Source organism: Dryobates pubescens, chromosome Z, assembly GCF_014839835.1.
Source record: "Dryobates pubescens isolate bDryPub1 chromosome Z, bDryPub1.pri, whole genome shotgun sequence".
NCBI classification, from domain to species: domain Eukaryota; kingdom Metazoa; phylum Chordata; class Aves; order Piciformes; family Picidae; genus Dryobates; species Dryobates pubescens.
The window spans coordinates 135,877,206-135,895,433 of record NC_071657.1 but is presented as its reverse complement, the minus strand read 5'-3'; the positions used below and the strand labels follow the sequence as shown (position 1 = coordinate 135,895,433).

The 18,228-nt window shown below is 47.5% G+C and overlaps 1 protein-coding gene across 1 annotated transcript in view; it reads right to left on the bottom strand.

The window, feature by feature from the left end:
• The window catches only part of HMGA2 (high mobility group AT-hook 2), a 123,022-nt gene that overhangs the window by 91,330 nt on the left and 13,464 nt on the right, over positions 1 to 18,228 (bottom strand). Inside the window, exon 3 of the mRNA XM_009901451.2 lies at positions 14,167 to 14,217. Within this exon, the coding sequence (XP_009899753.1) occupies positions 14,167 to 14,217 (51 nt within the window). The remainder of the gene's footprint in view (positions 1 to 14,166; positions 14,218 to 18,228) is intronic.

The window sequence follows — 18,228 nt, the reverse complement described above, 5'->3', positions numbered from 1 at the left end:
CATCCAACCCATCAACCAATCCAACTCACCTAAACAACTAACCCATGGCACCAAGCACCCCATCAAGTCTCCTCCTGAACACCTAGATCTTCTTCCTCAAAGGACCTCAGTTTTGTGCAGACATGGGTATTTCCACATTTACAGAGCTTATAACCAACCACTGCACCCAACTGCACCCCACCTAAGTAGCAGATGGAGAAGGGCTGAAATCCAGGCAAGAGGTTTCAGTAGGAGTCTGGCTGCTGCCTTCAACAAGCTTAAGATTTTCATTGAATCACAGAATTGTTAGGGTTGGAAGGGGCTCATCTAGTTCCAACCCCCCTGCCATGGGCAGGGACACCTCACACTACAGCAGGTTGCTCACAGCCACATCCAGGCTGGCCTTCAAAACCTCCAGGGATGAGGCTTCCACCACCTCCCTGGGCAACCTGTGGCAGTCTCTCACCACCCTCATGGGGAAGAGCTTCTTCCTAACATCCAATCTGAATTTTCTCCAATCTCTATTTCAGCAGGCATCTCCTGGCTGCATATTTGATCTACTTACCAGAGACACCATGTGTCCCTGCCAGAGCATTTGGCCATCCATCTAGCTCCATCAGACTTACATAAAAAGCTTTGATGAAAGAATTGCTGCACGTTGGAATGGTCATCCCTGACTGGAATGGGAAGCTTGCCATGGAAGTAGCTTGAAAAAGTGCACACACCTCTGGCTGCCCCAAACTGTTTATGGATGCTAATGAATGTTAATGAATGCAGGAGTGCATGCCATAGCAGAGACAGCCTTGTCTCCTCTACATTTTTAATCCTGTGATCCAAGTACTGCGTGTACTTTGCCAATGTGTTGTGTGAGCTGTTTTTTCAAGACCCAAACAGACACTTAATCTGTGGAAGGAGAGAGCCCAGGCAGGTTTCTGGAGCCATTTAGCATCATTAGCAGGAAACAATGCAGGAGGAGTAGTCAGAGCATGAATGGGTTCTGTGTGAATACTAAGGAAACCCCAGGAACATGTTAACACAATGTGACTTTGATAAGATCAGAAGAGTTAAGCTCACATATGTGCTTGTACTAACTTCTTGTTAAAGGCCCCATTTGCTGGCTGTGAGGGTAATTGATAAAACAGTCCAAATAGATCAGGATAATACAGACATTATTCCTGCATTATTATGCAGGAGCTGCCAGCCTGCCTTGCTCTTGAAGCTCCCAGCAGTTACTCTGAACAGACAGGATGTAAAAATCCTAAATCTTGTCAGGACAATGTTAATCACAAAGTCTCCAAAAGGGAAACTGCCACTACTGGTAAACCACTTTCAACCAGTGCACAGCAAACTCTGTGGACCAGACTCCATCCTCATTAACACCGAAACAGAGTCACAGAAACATTCAGGTTGGAAAAGAGCCTCAGGATCACCAAGGCCAACCCAGAACCCTACCCTGAAAGGCTCAGCCCTAAACCACAGCCCCAAGCACCACAGCCAAACCACCTGCAAACACAGCCAGGCTTGGGGACTCCACCACCTCCCTGGGCAGCACATTCCAATCCCTGACCACTCTTGACCTGAAAAAACGTTTCCCACTGTCCAGTCTAAACCTCCCCAGTGGCAGCTTGAGGTCATTCCCTCTTGTTCTATTACTAATTACCTGGGAGAAGAGACCAGCACCAACCTCTCCACAATGTCCTTTCAGGTAGCTGTAGAGAGCCAGGAGGTCTCCCCTCAGTCTCCTCTGTTTCAAACTAACCATCCCCAGCTCCTTCAGTCATGTTACTTCAAATGTACTTACCAGTACTATCATTTAAATCAGCATAAGCAGCATCAAAGTCTGACCCTGTAAATATTGTCCATTTTGTACATATTCATTGCATTTCATCTTAGACTGTAGTTTTGCTTGTAAATCCAGCTGCATTTGCTTCCAACTGAGCTGGAATGGCAATGTGATGCCAGGGAGGGGATGAATTTTAACCCACCACAATGGCTATGCAGTAGCCCTGGGTCTAAAGAGTCACCACTCAGACCAGTTCATGGTACAGGTCACACAGGTTCAGCACTGGCTGAGCAGTATTTAGGGTCCCAGTGCTTCAATTATTAGGTGATTATACCATGATTGACTTACAGTCCTCCTCCACAAAGTGTCCAAGGGCTGGCTTAAGGAAACTGATCCTGAGCAGCAGGCAGGGAAGTGCCTCATTCCTGGCTCCCCAGAGTGGAGGGGCAGATGCATTGATTCAGGGTAAGCTCTCCTGGTGGAGAGCAGGGGAGCACACAAGCCAGTTGAACAGATTCCTCCCTGCAGCCCTTCGAAGACATCTTATTTCACAGCACTGACTCTAAGCACACTAAATAAGGCTGTGTTTTGTCAGGCAGATTCTATCATCTCTCCCATTCCAGGACAGCCTGCTAAAGTCTAGTGAGGCTGGATGTAGCTTGGGTGGCATGCACTTCCCAGTGTCAGGCTATGGCAGAAAAGGGATGAAACCTAGAGATGGCTATGCTCAGAATACAAACCTCTCTTCTTCTGTCAGCACAGGGTGGCAAGCAGCTACCCTTGAATAACATAAACATCTCCTTCCTAGAAAGAAATCACTGCAACATTAAAATGACAGAGAAGAAGCCTCTCTCCTTTGCTGTATTGCAGAGGAGATACTATGTGATGATCTCTGAGGTCTTTTCCAACCTGTTTGATTCTATGATTCTATGATGATTCTATCCCATCAACAGCCTCCAGTAACAGCAAGGCTCAGAAACATTTCCTGTGCAGTCAAGATCATTCTGAACAGAGAGTAAGGAAAGTCTGCAGACCAAACAATGGTCTATGAGCATTATCAGTCTCAATACCATGAGTTCCCCAACACACAGCTTTCTTGCTCAGTCTGCCCTCTTCCCAGACCCTAGGGTTTCCCATTCCAGGGTTCCTTCAAAACATTGAAACTGGGCCCCTCAGTTTAGGAAAGATGTTGAGATGCTGGAAGGTGTCCAGAGAAGGGCAACAAAGCTGGGGAGGGGTTTGGAGCACAGTCCTGTGAGGAGAGGCTGAGGGAGCTGGGCTTGCTTAGCCTGCAGAAGAGGAGGCTCAGGGGAGACCTTCTTGCTGTCTACAACTCCCTGAAGGGAGGTTGTAGCCAGGTGGGGGTTGGTCTCTTCTCCCAGGCAACCAGCACCAGAACAAGAGGACACAGTCTCAAGCTGCACCAGGGGAGGTTTAGGCTTGAGGTGAGGAGAAAGTTCTTCCCAGAAAGAGAGACTGGCCCTTGGAATGTGCTGCCCAGGGAGGTGGCGGAGTCACCATCACTGGAGGTGTTTAAGAACAGACTGGATGAGGCACTTGGTGCCATGGTTTAGTTGATGAGATGGTGTTGGGTGATAGGTTGGACTTGATGATATCTGAGGTCTCTTCCAACCTGGTAAATTCTATTTCTATTTCTATTCTATTCCTATTCTATTCTATTCTATTCTATTCCTATTCTATATGGATTCTCTTGGACCTGGAAAGATGTCCTCCTCTTTTAGCAGCAGTGTCACTGCTGCATCTTCAAACCACTCGACTGTGCATCTCAGCCTGACGACTCAAACTGTACAGCCTGTGAAGGCACAATTTTCAAGCCAGGTTCCTGCCCCTCTATTTTTATGATGCTTTTCATTTGCAGTCTTATGAATATCTCAGATAGGGCTTGGGACTGAAGAATGGGTGCACTTGTAAACACCTTTTTAAACCATGCTCCAAAATTAAACTGGTACCTAGCATGAAGTAAATTCAAGACAGCAGAGCAAAGATGCAAGCTGGAGAGGTGGCCTAGGTGAACCTCATGATGTTCAACAAGGGCAAGTGCAGAGCTCTGCACCTGGGCTGAAACAATCCTCACTATCAATACAGACTGGGGGAGGAGGTGATAGAAAGCAGCCCTGTGGAAAAGGTCTTGGAGATGTTGATGAATGAGAAGCTGGACATGAGCAGGCAGTGTGAGCTTGCAGCCCAGAAGGCAAATCACATCCTGGGCTGCATCCAAAGATGCACTGCCAGCAGATCCAGAGAGGTGATTCTGCCACTTTGCTCTGCTCTGGTGAGACCTCACCTGGAGTACTGTGTGCAGGTCTGGAGCCCTCAATATAGGAAGGACATGGAGCTGATGGAGCAGGTCCAGAGGAGGGCCACAGAAATGATCAGGGGGTTGAAGCAGCTCTGCTATGAGGACAGGCTGAGGGAGCTGGGGGTGTTAAGCCTGGAGAAGAGAAGGCTCTGGGGAGACCTAATAGCAGCCTGCCAGTACCTGAAAGGGGTTACAGGAAGGATGGAGAGAGGCTGTTTACAAAGGCCTGCAGTGACAGGATGAGGGACAATGGCTTCAAACTAGAGAAAAGCAGATTTAGATTGGATGATAGGAACAAGTTCTTTACTATGAGGGTGGTGGAACACTGGAACAGGTTGTCCAGGGAGGTGGTTGGGGCCCCATCCCTGGAAATATTCAAAGTGAGGTTTGCTGAGGCCCTGGGCAACCTGATCTAGTTGGGCATGTCCCTGCTGATTGCAGAGGGGGTCAGACTGGAGGTCCCTTCCAGCCTGGACCATTCTATGATTCTATGATGCCATCTCTAGATGAGGTGCCCTAGAATGGCCTTGTCCTGACAGCTGTAGCTCAGACCACCACGCCCTGAAAAATGGAGTAACCACATTCAAAACATCCAAGGAATTAGGCACCATGGTTTCACAATTAGGTTTGTTGTTTACTGGATCAGTATTGGCCTTTTACATGTAATTAAGGCAGAAAGCTGAGAAAATACCATTGATACATAGCAAACACCTTTCAGGATTGCATTTGTGTTTGGTTCAAAACCCTTCTGGTCCCAAATCTCTCCCACTCTATCCTGTATATAGCTTTGTTTAGGTGGGAAAATAACTTCAAGATCATCAAACCCAACCATTAAGACTTAAGACTGCCAAGTCCACCGCTAAGACATGTCCCTCAGTGCCACATCTACACACCTTCTAAATACCTCCATGCAAAATACACAAAAGCTAAAGATGCTGAGACACCCAGCTCTGGAGTCTGCAGAAACTGCTCAAAACCATAGATATGTTTCAGATACAGCACTGCAAAGTGTGTTTCCCTCCCTCATCCAATCTGTTTGCATGCAGTCTTTACTGGAGGAGGATGGCCTTGAGCTGAAAGCACAGGGCAGGCTGCCAGGAAACCAAGAGTTCTATTCCTGGCTCTTCTACAGATTTCCTTGGGCAAGGCAATTAACCTTGTGGAGTACGTTTTCAATGGAGGTGAGGCCCAGCTTCTCTTTCTACATTCACTGTATGTTCAACAGTGAAAATGGAATTTTAGGAGCAAAAAAGGAGTGCTTCTGCTTTTCACAACCTGGTGTTGTTCTCTCTGACAGGTAGCTGGGGGCACAATTGCTGAGGACCGCGCTAGCAACGCGAGGAGGAGTTCAAACGGCACAGGTGCAGAAAGTGCCTCCTGACGCTTCCACAGCCAGGCTCAGCGCTCAGTGACCTCCCATGTAAAATGGGAAATGAGGCTTATCAAATCAAAATGCAGAGCCAAACAGGAAACTGATCTTTAAAGCTCTTGAGCAGCAGTTATCTGAGATCATAAAAAGGAAACCATTCAAAATTTCAGTTTGCCTCTCTCTACAGATGCTCTGATTTGGCTTGCTGCAATTTCCTCTCTGGACCCCAAACAGAATAAAAGATTCTCCTTTGAGGATTCTGAACTGGCAGCTGAAGTCAAAGCTGGGGGTTTTTTTAATCTAAACTGGCTATCTTTTCACCTCCCTTGCCAGAAGTGCCAATGAATTAGAGAATGAGTGAAATACACTTTTGGTAATGTAAATGCATTTTAGAAGAGAAAGATCATGGCTACATTTTCTTCTTGTGGTCTCCAGGAAGAGCTGCACTTCACATAAATGCTGCCACATAGAATCATAGAAGTGTTAGGGTTGGTAGGGACCTCAAGGATCAGCCAGTTCCAATCTCCCTGGAATGGGCACGGACACCTCACACTAGAGCAGGTTGCCCACAGCCACATCCAGCCTTAAAAGCTCATCCAGGGATGAGGCTTCTACCACCTCCCTGGGCAACCTGCGCTAGTGTCTCACCACCCTCATGGAACACGACTCGGAGATCCCAAGGAAGGACACTATTTGCTTAGAATAGAATAGAACAGAATAGAAGTAGAGCAGAATTTACCAGGTTGGAAGAGACCTTTGAGATCATCAAGTCCAACTATCACCCAACACCATCTAAGCAACTAATCCATGGCACCAAGCACCCCATCCAGTCTCTTCCTACAACACCTCCAGGGATGGTGACTCCACCACCTCCCTGGGCAGCACATTCCAATGGCCAATCTCTCGTTGTATGAAGAACTTCTTCCTAACATCCTGCCTAAACCTCCCCTGGTGCAGCTTGAGACTGTCCTCTTGTTCTGTCACTAATTCCCTGGGAGAAGAGACCAGCACCAACCCCTCTAAAACCTCCTTTCACGTAGTGTTAGAAAGCAACAAAATCTCCCCTGAGCCTCCTCTTCTCCAGGCTAGGCCACCCCAGCTCCCTCAGCCTCTCCCCACAGGGCTGTGCTCCAGACCCCTCCCAGCTTTGTTGCCCTTCTCTGGACACCTTCCAGCATCTCAACATCTTTCCTAAATTGAGGAGCCCAGAACTGGACACAGGACTCAAGGTGTGGCCTAACCAGTGCTGAGTCCAGGGCAGAATGACCTCCCAGCTTCTGCTGGCCACACTATTCCTGATGCAGGCCAGGATACCATTGGCCTTCTTGGCCACCTGGGCAACCGCTGGCTCATGTTCAGGTGCTGTCAACCAGTACCCTCAGGTCTCCCTCTGCCTGGCTGCTCTCCAGCCACTCTGACCCCAGCCTGTAGCTCTGCATGGGGTTGTCGTGGCCAATGTGCAGAACCCGGCACTTGGATGTGTTCAATCTCATGGCCTTGGACTCTGCCCATCTGTCCAGCCTGTCAAGGTCCCTCTGCAGAGCTCTCCTACCCTCTGACAGATCAACTCCTACCCCCAGCTGGGTGTCATCTGCAAACGTACAGATGATGGACTCAATGCCCTCATCCAGATCATCAATAAAGATATTAAAGAGCATGGGGCCCAGCACTGACCCCTGGGGCACACCACTAGTGCCTGGCTGCCAGCTGGATGGACAAACTTCTAAATAAATGAAGACACTCTGTGAGCACAGGTGAGACAGAACTTATTTTCAGTGAATTTTTATGCATTGGGTAAAAGCATGCAAGATGATTTTTCCTTTCCCTGCATGCTGAATGGAAAATAAAGGACAACAACTGGCAAAAAAAAAAAAGGAAAGAAAGAAAGAAAAAGAAGAGAGCATTAAATTATCTGGTAGTCACAGGAGAAAAAGTTCAACAATCACTGCTTTGTCAAAATGCTCAGAGATGATTTCTTTTACAGATCATCTGAAATGGAAAGGAAATGGATAGGTATAAAGCTTAAGTTGAGGGATTTTGAAGGAGAGAGGTCAATAGTCTGGGTCTTGTAATTATAATAAACCCTTTCAAGCTCTTTAGACAACTGAAGGGGTGACCCCCTCCCAGGTGACAGTCTTGCCCACAAAGATGCAAAACTGAAATGACATTCTGCTTCCAAATGAAAGGAACTGATTTTTTTAGCTATGCTATCTTCTAGAATCACATAAAGAGTGATTTCCTTTGTTGGTCATCATCCAGCACATGTGATTCAGGTTTTACCTAGGCCACACTGTCCAGTTCTGGGCCCCTCAGTTTAGGAAGGACATTGAGACACTTGAATGTGTCCAGAGAAGGGCAGTGAGGCTGGGGAGGGGTCTGGAGCACAGCCCTGTGAGGAGAGGCTGAGGGAGCTGGGGTTGCTTAGCCTGGAGAAGAGGAGGCTCAGGGGAGACCTTCTTGCTCTCTACAGCTACCTGAAGGGAGGTTGTAGCCAGGAGGCAGTTGGTCTCTTCTCTCAGGCAACTAGCACCAGAACAAGAGGACACAGTCTCAAGCTGCGCCAGGGGAGGTTTAGGCTTGAGGTGAGGAGAAAGTTCTTCACTGAGAGTAGTTTGCCATGGGAATGTGCTGCCCAGGGAGGTGGTGGAGTCACCATCCCTGGAGGTGTTCAGGAGGGGACTGGATGTGGCACTTGGTGCCATGGTTTAGTCAGGAGGTCTGTGGTGACAGGTTGGACCTGATGATCTTTGAGGTCTCTTCCAACCCTGGTGATTCTGTGGTTTGCTGCAAATGGACCATGAAGTAATTCATTCAAACCAACAGAGGTTCTCACAGTGATGGAATCTCTAGCTCCACAGCATCAAAGGGGGGGGCACCTCTAAACACCTAGATCTTCCTATCTAAAATTAGATATCTGTCTTATTTTACCATCTAAGTTGGCTTTCCAGTGTCAAAAGATTGCTATCTTCAAATGAGAAGTCACCACACCTGTAACAAAAGCTTTTTGAAGTCCACAGGATGGGCTACAATTTCAGCCTTCTCTCTCTACCACCTACTGGAAAAGTCTGCACTACCTTAAGCACCTGCTAGACTAAGACTTCATATGAGACAAAAACGACCACACTGAGTGAGAAATCAGCAAAATCACACAGCTGCACATCTAGAGCATTGCAACATCACAGGAAAACTTCTACTTAGATGATGGCAGTTGAAGCCATGGTTTAGTAGTCACGAGGTGTTGGGGGAGAGGTTGGACTTGATGATCTCTGAGGTCTTTTCCAACCTTATTGATTCTCTGATGGTTTTCACAGACTCATTATGAGTGAGAAACAGCCTCACAACACTGATGGGTCATCTTCTCAAAATCTTACAAATGAAGGAGCATTAGGAGTCCTTGTCCTGAAACAGGCCTTCTGGAATTGCTGTCACAGGCTCACAGGATGTTAGGGGTTGGAAGGGTCCTCTGGAGATCTTTGAGTCCAACCCCCCTGCCAGAGCAGGACCATAGTTGACACAGATTTTGTTTCCCAGTTCCAGCATTCCACAGATGGGACTTTCAGTTAAAGAAAAGGGAGTTAAAGAAAGCTTTGCCTCTGTACTTGAGTGTTGATACTGCATTTTCTTTCCTTAGTATCCAAGAGAGAGATTGGCTGCACCCAGGGGAAGTTTGGGCTGGAGGTGAGGAGAAAGTTCTTCACAGAGAGTTGTTAGCCATTGGAATGTGCTGCCCAGGGAGGTGGTGGAGTCACTGTCCCTGGAGGTGTTCAAGAGGGGATTGGATGTGGCACTTGGTGCCATGGTTTAGTTGTCATGAGGTGTTGGGTGACAGGTTGGACTCGATGATCTTTGAGGTCTCTTCCAACCTTACTGATTCTATGATTCTAGAGAATCCAGCACAGGTCACACAGGAACACATCCAGACAGGGCTGGAAAGGCTCCAGAGAAGGAGACTCCACAACCTCTCTGGGAAGCCTCTTCCAGTGCTCTGTGACCCTCACAGTGAAGAAGTTCCTCCTCATGTTGAGGTGGAACCTCCTGTGCTGTCATTTATATCCATTTCCCTTGACCTGTCACAGGGTGCAAGTAAGCAGAGCCTGTCCCCTCCCTCTCAACCCCCAGCCCTCAGGTATTTATAGACATTGATTAGATCCCCTCTCATTCTTCTCCTCTCCAGACTAAAAGCACATTTCTGTCAGAGAAACATGTCACAAATCCCATGTTTAAAGTTTGCTATCTTGGCTAGGTCAAAACTGCAGGGGGAAGTAATCAGAAGAAACAGTTCTGAGGGGAAAAAAAGCATTTCTGTAATTATTTTTTTAATGTGGTTTGGCATCACCTTAAACTGACTTCCAGTACCAAGTGAAACTCTGCCCTCACTAAAAAGGGGCAAACCTGAGCTTCAAAAAAGTCCTATAATGTCTAGCTAGTCAGGATTGGACTTGAAGATCTTAGAAGTCACAGAATCACAGCATGTTAGGGGCTGAAAGGGACCTCAAAAGCTCATCCAGTCCAACCCCCCTGCCAGAGCAGGAGCACCCAGAGCAGATCACGCAGGAACACAGCCAGGCAGGTTCTGAATATCTCCAGAGAGGGAGACTCCACAACCCCCCTGGGCAGCCTGTTCCACTGTTCCATCACCTCCACAGGGAAAACATTTTCCCTCCTGTTTCCATGGAACTTCCTATGCCTCAACTTCCACCCCATTGCCCCTTGTCCTGTCACTGGGCATCACCCAGCAGAGCCTGGCTCCATCCTCTTGGTAATCACTGAGCTCCCTGTCTTCCCTTGGGCTCTCCCTTCTCCTTTCCAGTTTTGTACTAGTCAAAAAGATTAACTTCTCTTCCCCCAAAATAATGAATAAATAAATACACTGTGAGTCCCAAACATTACATACTTAATTTGAACTGGCAGAAAGAACAGCTACCAGTATTCCACAGTGCCCTCTTGGCTCAGATGTCTCTGCATGTGCATATTGAAGGAAACAGCAGAAATAATACTTCTCAATTTGATGAACAACATATGACACAGAGCTTCTAGAAGCACCAAGAAAAAGGGTTACAGAGTTAGGAAAACACCTGCCATCTAGAATTCTGTCCCCTCCAATAAAAAACCAAAAAACTATGCACTCCTCACTTGCACTAACACAGAATCACACAGAGTTAGTGAGGCTGGAACAGACCTCTGAGATCACCAAGCCCAGCCTAGGACTTAACACCACCACACCGACCAGACCATGGCACTGAGTGCTACATCCAGTCTGGCCTTAAACACCTCCAGGGATGGGGACTCCACCACCTCCCTGGGCAGTCCATCCCAGTCTCTCATTCCCCTTTCCATCAGGAAGTGCTTCCTAGCATCCAACCTAACCCTCCCCTGGCACAGCTTCAGGCCATGCTCTCTCCTCTTGTCACAAGCTGCCTGGCACAAGAGCCTGACCCCCACCTGACTACAGCTTCCCTTCAGGGACTTGTAGAGTGTGATAAGGTCCCCCCTGAGTCTCCTCTTCTCCAGGCTGAGCACCCCCAGCTCCCTCAGCCTCTCCTCATCACTTTCCCTCCAGTCCCTTCCCCAGGCTGGTTGCTCTCCTCTGGACCTGCTCCAGCACCTCAAGATCTCTCTCGCAGGGAGGGCCCAGAGCTGCACACAGTGCTCCAGGTGAGGCCTCCCCAGTGCCCAGCACAGGGCAGGATTCCATCCCTAGCCCTGCTGGCCACACTATTCCTGAGCCAAGCCAAGATGCCATTGACAGAACTGTCATCAAGGCCTGTTATACAAATAAACTGGATTATAGAAGAAAATAATCACTAAGAACTTTACTGACATTAAGGACATTTTTGAGTATGTTAGAAGTCAAAACAAAGAGAATGCTACTGTGCCACCAGCTTTGAGGCAGAATCCTCCCCTGATTTCAGCCATTAGCTTTGCTTATGATTCTATGAGTCTTACAATTAGCACCATGATGACTTACAGTAATTTAGCCACATTTCTCTCAGCAAAACAGAACCTTGCCCTCCATTTCATCATGCAGAGATGGAACTCAGGAACCTAATTTACACCGGGAAGAAAGAAGTGGGGGAGGGGAAGGAAAGTGTATTTCTCACAGTGTATAGAACTATCCCAATGCAAGCTGCAGATAGGAGCATCACCTCTGAAAATCACAAGAAGCAACCTGATCACCAGAGTAAGCAAATGAAAAGATTGTGCTTTCAACAGGCACAAAAGCAAAGTCATGGCAAGCTTGAAAATATGCCTTGGCTGAAAAAAGAACCAAACAAGAAGGCTACCAGCACCAGAACAAGAGGACACAGTCTCAAGCTGTGCCAGGGGAAGTTTAGGCTGGAGGTGAGGAGAAAGTTCTTCACAGAAACAGTAATTGGCCATTGGAATGTGCTGCCCAGGGAGGTGGTGGAGTCCCCATCCCTGGAGGTGTTCAAAGAAGGACTGGATGTGGCACTTGGAGCCATGGTTCAGGTGTCAGGAGCTGTTAGGTATTAGGTAATAGGTTGGACTTGATGGTCTCCGAGGTCGTTTCCAACCTGGTTGATTCTATGGTTCTAAGAAAAGAGTAAAGCTCACAATAAAGTAATGCATACAACCTACAAGACAACCAGTAATTCCCACTTCTGCAAATCCAATGCTTCACCCAACAAAGCAGTCCATACCAAACTTCATGCCCCACTGATACTGCCCTTTCTTCCCCCCAGACACACAAAAGGAAAAGAGCCTAAGAGATGCCACATTGTACTTAACCCTTTTCACTGAAAGCTCAACATTGTGACTGTGAGAGCTGGGCAAAGGCAACCTCTGTAACATTTCCAACTGCTGCAGAGCTCTTCAACCATTCCTACTGAACAGTCACATATTCCTAGTTCAGTAGGGATGGCGTGCCTGTCTAAATGACTCTCACAAACCAGCTCTCTCTGCTGCCTCCTTTGGGACTGCACCCCAAGGTGAGGACCAAGCAAGAGACACTGAGCATCCCCATGTGCAAGGCCCAAGCTGGAGAGGAGGCAGCAGGCAGGAACTGATCCATGCTTTACTGCAACTGGTGTGTGCCTTCCACACACTGCCTGTGAGAAGGTCACCACAGGTATGTTTGAAACCTGGCACCTTTTCCCTAATGCAAATTAACCTCTTCATGCACCTGAAATCTGCTTACTTACAAAGTACAAGCAGCAGCAATACAACTAGTATGGAGTGGTCTGTTTTAGGATAGGATAGGATAGGATAGGATAGGATAGGATAGGATAGGATAGGATAGGATAGGATAGGATAGGATAGGATAGAATAGAATAGAATAGACCAGGTTGGAAGAGACCTTCAAGATCATTGTGTCCAACCTATCATCCAACACCACCCAACCAACTAAACCATGCAACCAAGCACCCTGTCAAGTCTCCTCCTGAACACCTCCAGGGATGGTGACTCCACCACCTCCTTGGGCAGCCCATTCCAATGGGCAATCACTCTCTCTGTGTAAAACTTCCTCCTAACCTCCAGCCCAAACCTCCCCTGGCACAGCCTGAGACTCCAAAGAAATATCCTGGGATCCTTTATCACTGGACAACACCCCAGAATTAGTTCTTAAAGTGACTGGTAAAGCCATCCCTCCTGTGCTGAGCTGCTAATGCTGTGGAGAAGCTCAGCTGTAGGTTTAAGTACCTTCTGGTGGGGGTTGAGTTCATACAAGCAGATACTTTTACATCTGTGTTAACATCTGTGCAAAAGAGCTGAACAAAATGAGGGGGGGAAAAAGGATGGGATTTCAGGAATGGAATAGAAGGCAGGATAAAATAAGGGAGCAAAACTGAGATGGGGAAGGCTGGATTTGAAACAGGAGTCTGACCAGTTGAAGGGAAAGGGAATTGGCAAAGGGAGATCAGAAAAGTTGGCTTGCAATGGAGCACATAACTATGCCTTTGTGTCTCCAAATGCCCATTTTGCTCTTCCATTGAAAGCCTATGCCTAAGAAAAAGACATGCAGAGGAGATGTACAGAAGGCAGATTCATTACCAGCAACCACCACTAAGAATTGAGAATTTCAAGCACCTGAGAGTGAAATCTTTCCATGCATGGCCAAGGAATCGAAACACACATCTGATAGCCACATCTCCAGACCAAAAGGCCAGGGGAAGAGTAAACTTTGAGTGAAGCCTACCACCAGTCACCACAGTTCTATTAGCCATGAAGATGTCCCAGAATGCAAAACCTGAATTCTCAGTGCTGCCCATTTTTACTCTTTCTCACTGGATTTAAGGAAAACAGGCTGTGTTTCCAGGCCATGTAGGACAAAGACATTCAGAGTTTTAAACTCCAGCTTGTGCACATCACCGCTGAACGTTATCACCTCTCTTCATCACCTTCTGATGTCTGATAGTGCCCCTTTAACCTCTGTTACTCAATTACTGAACAAGATACCTCACTGTGACTCTTTTGAAGGAAGAACTGTGCCCCTTTGCATGCTGATAAGAAGCACATAAATATTCACTCCCAGGCAAACAAGTGTCTTGAGCAAACTCCCAGAGTCTAAAGGTAGGAAGCTGTGGTTAACTCCTCTGCTATCTTAACCCTTTAGTCCGTCCACCACAACAGCCAGAAGATGGATGCTCCTTCGTAAAACTGAAGCAGAAATCATTGTTCTCTCAGAAGAATGGGCTTTACAACATGCTCTCTGACACAGCAAATAAATCACAGGAGTGGAAGTGAAACACATACCCATTTTCTAGGCCGGCCCCTGGGTCGCTTTTCACCAGTGGCTTCTGCTTTCTGTAAAGGGAAAAAGAAACACAACATATTTTATACCTCAGCCTTATTTAACAACCTCTGTGACTACAAACTCCTTTCCTGTAACATTAGCCATAGGTCTATCTCTTGGGTGGCACCAAGCCCCACTCCTGCCCCGTGGGGTTTCTGCTGCAATGTGATTATGATGTTTCTTCTGACATTTCACACGACATAAGGGACCTCCAGAGATCACTGAGTCCAACCCCCCCTGCCAAAGCAGGGTCACCCAGGGTAGTCCACACAGAAATGCATTCTGGTGGGCCCTGAAAGTCTCCAGAGAAGAAGACTCCACAACCCCTCTGGGCAGCCTGTTCCAGCACTCCATCACCCTCACTGTAAAGAAGTTTCTTCTCAAGCTGAGGTGAAACCTTCTGTGTTCAAGCTTGAACCTGTTGTTTCTTATCTTACTACTGTGCAGCACTGAAAAGAGCTTGGCCCCCTCCACTTGACACCCACCCCTCCTTCTCAAGTCCATCATCCAAATCCAATATGAGCAGTCATATACTAAGCAGGACTAAGGATGGGGTCTTGCAGGAAACCACTGAGCTATGGCTAGTGGTGGCACAGCTCAGCTCTTAATGGCTCCCCCAGACAAGCCTGTTCAGGCTGGGAGCAAGGCCCCATCCTTGGCCCTGGAAGAAACCTCTGCTATTAGTAATGGATCTGATAAATGGTTTATATCACTTCCCTTTCTCTCCATTTCATGTTATGCTGAGACCAACAAGTTCATTTCAGACATGTTCAACATGGAGACTACCACAAGCTTATGAGGAAAGGCTGAGAACCCTAGGGCTGTTTAGTCTGGAGAGGAGAAGACTGAGAGGGGATCTGATCAATGCCTATCAATATCTGAGGGCAGGGGGTCAGGAAGGAAGGGACAGCCTCTGCTCACTTGTGCCCTGGGACAGGACAAGTGGCAATGGATGAAAACTACAGCACTGGAAGATCCACCTCAAGAGGAGTAAGAACTTCTTGACTGTGAGGATGACACAGCACTGGAACAGGCTGCCCAGAGAGGCTGTTGTGGCCAGGGGATGCCTTGTCTGTGCCCCAAGGTGCCCCTAGACCTGACCCATACTGCATCCAGGAGCCTGGTGGAGCGTGCCCACGCACACCCAGCAGACGCTCAGTCCCCAAAGCACAGTCTGGGGTAGCCTAGACCCATCAGCTATGGGGTATGCAGGCTGTGGATAGGGACACAGGGCAGTCTGGGAACCCAAGAACCTCCAGTAACATCAAATCTAGCCTTTCTCAGGCTGTCAGCAATTCCCTGAAGATACTAAACTAACAATTCAGCCTGTTTGAAGCCTGAACAAAGCAGTCTATAGCAGCCACAACTCCTTCTTTCACTCTCATGATGTTCATGCATGGAATGGATTTGAACTGGCTATCACAACGTGTGTATCCGTTCATGCTGGGAAATAACTTCTCTACTTCACATGATGTATTCTGAGTAAAGTGTATCCTGCACTCTAAGTAAAGCCTTCAGCAGTCCAAAATACACCTTCCCCTTTCAGGGTGAAGATAATGGCATGGAAGTGCCCTGGAAGTGAGCACTGGATATAAGCCCAGCAGTTGGTCCTGGAGCTCAGCATAAAGGAAAGGTGGGTTTCCTACAGACTCTTCCATCAATTTGCTGTGTGATGCTGTGAATACTACTGGTGACAGGCTTGAAAGTTAAAATATTTTCACAGAATCACAGAAACATTCAGGTTGGAAAAGACTTTCAGGGTCACCCAGTCCAACCCAGAAACCTACTCTACAAGGCTCACCCCTAAACCATGTCCCCAAGCACCACAAAGAAGCCTTAAACACATCCAGCCTGGGTGACTCAACCACCTCCCTGGTCAGCACATTCCAATGCCTGACCACTCTTGCCCTGAAAAATGTTTCCCAATGTCCAGTATAAACCTACCCAGTGACAGCTGGAGGCCATTCCCTCTTACAGAATACAGAATTAACCAGATTGGAAAAGACCTTGGAGATCATTAAACCCAACCTATCACCCAACACCATCTCATCAACTAAACCATGGCACTGAGTGCCCCATCCAGTCTCTTCTTAAATACCTCCACTGATGGTGACTCCACCACCTCCCTGGGCAGCCCATTTCAATGGCCAATCTCTCTTTCTTTCTCTCTTTCTTGTTCTATCACTAATTACCTGTGAGAAGAGACCAGCACCAACCTCTCCACAACCTCCTCTCAGGCAGCCGTAGAGAGCCAGGAGGTCTCCCCTCAGCCTCCTCTGTTTCACACTAACCATCCCCAGCTCCTTCAGTTGCTCTTCATCAGATTTCTTCTCCAGGCCCTTCCCAGCTTCCTTGCCCTCCTCTGCACTGGCTCCAGCACCTCCACAGCTCTCTTCTACTGAGGTGCCCAAAACTGAACACAATACTCAAGGTGTGGCCTCACCAGAGCTGAGTCCAAGGGGACCATTTTCTTTCAACAGGCTCTGTCCATCCACACACCTCATCAGCTAAATAATCCTGTCCCATCAAGGGTGTGCCATGGGAGGTTTAGGCTGGAGGTGAGGAGAAAGTTCTTCACTGAGAGAGTCATTAGCCATTGGGATGTGCTGCCCAGGAAGGTGGTGGAGTCACCATCCCTGGAGGTGTTCAAGAGGGGATTGGAAGTGGCACTTGGTGCCATGGTTTAGTTAGTCCTGAGGTGTTAGGTATTAGATAATAGGTTGGACTTGATGATCTCTGAGATCTTTTCCAACCTTGTTGATCCTATGATTCTAAGAAAAGAGTAAAGCTCACAATAAAGTAATGCATACACCTACTAGACAACCAGTAATTCCCACTTCTGCAAATCCAATGCTTCACCCAACAAAGCAGTCCATGAGGCCTGTGGTGGCAGGCTGGACTTGATGATCTTTGAGGTCTCTTCCAACCTTGGGGATTCTGTGATAAGGATTTTGCCCCTAGCTTAGTGAGGGCAGGACTTGCCACATACAAAGTCCACTATGAGAATGGAGACATTTCAGTACACCTTCTCTAAACACACTTCCACATTTCCATGAATTGCCTTTTTTTTCCCTTCAGTTAACAGTATGTGTATTTGATTTGCCCTTAGAAATCAACTCTGCCATTAAATAAATCACTTGCTGGTCAATCTCTGTAACATATACTGTAACCTAACGCTGTGTAAATCGGATCCCTCTGAAAGAGAACTTGAGCTGAGGAAGTAGTGGAGAAATCTCTACCCCCAAGAAAAAAAACAAACCAACAACAAAAACCCAACCCTGCCCTGTGAGTTAAAAGCAATTACTCTGAAATAAATATCTCACCAAGAAATAAAGCTGTGAGGAAAATAAAATTCACACTCCTGAAGGGCAAAATTATCACTCAGACTTGTTAAAAGAGTAAACTAGCTGTGTGATCGTTTATGCCAGTGTTCCCTGTAAGGTGAAACCCTCTTAAGAGAACACTTGTTAAAGTTCATTTTCTACCTATCCTCTGGCTGTCTGTGTTCAGAGTTTTGTTTCCTTTTAAAGTGAAGGATGTAAAAAACCAGATTGTTAACAGAAATAGATGTGGGATACTTTTCATAGAATCAGACAGGTTGGAAGAGACCTCCAAGATGATCCAGCCCAACCTATCACCCAGCCCTATCCAATTAACTTGACCATGGCACTCAGTGCCTCATCCAGGCTTTACTTGAAGATCTCCAGGGACAGCCACTCCACCACCTCCCTGGGCAGCACATCCCAATGGCCAATTACTCTCTCTGTGAAGAATTTCTTCCTAACATCCAGCCTGAACCTCCCCTGGCACAGCTTGAGACTGTGTCCTCTCGTTTGTTGCTGTTTGCCTGGGCGAAGAGAAGAGACCAACCCCCACCTGGCTACAACCTCCCTTCAGGGAGTTGTAGAGAGCAAGAAGGTCTCCCCTGAGCCTCCTCTTCTCCAGGCTAAGCAACCCCAGCTCCCTCAGCCTCTCCTCACAGGGCTGTGCTCCAGACCCCTCCCCAGTTTCATCACCCTTCT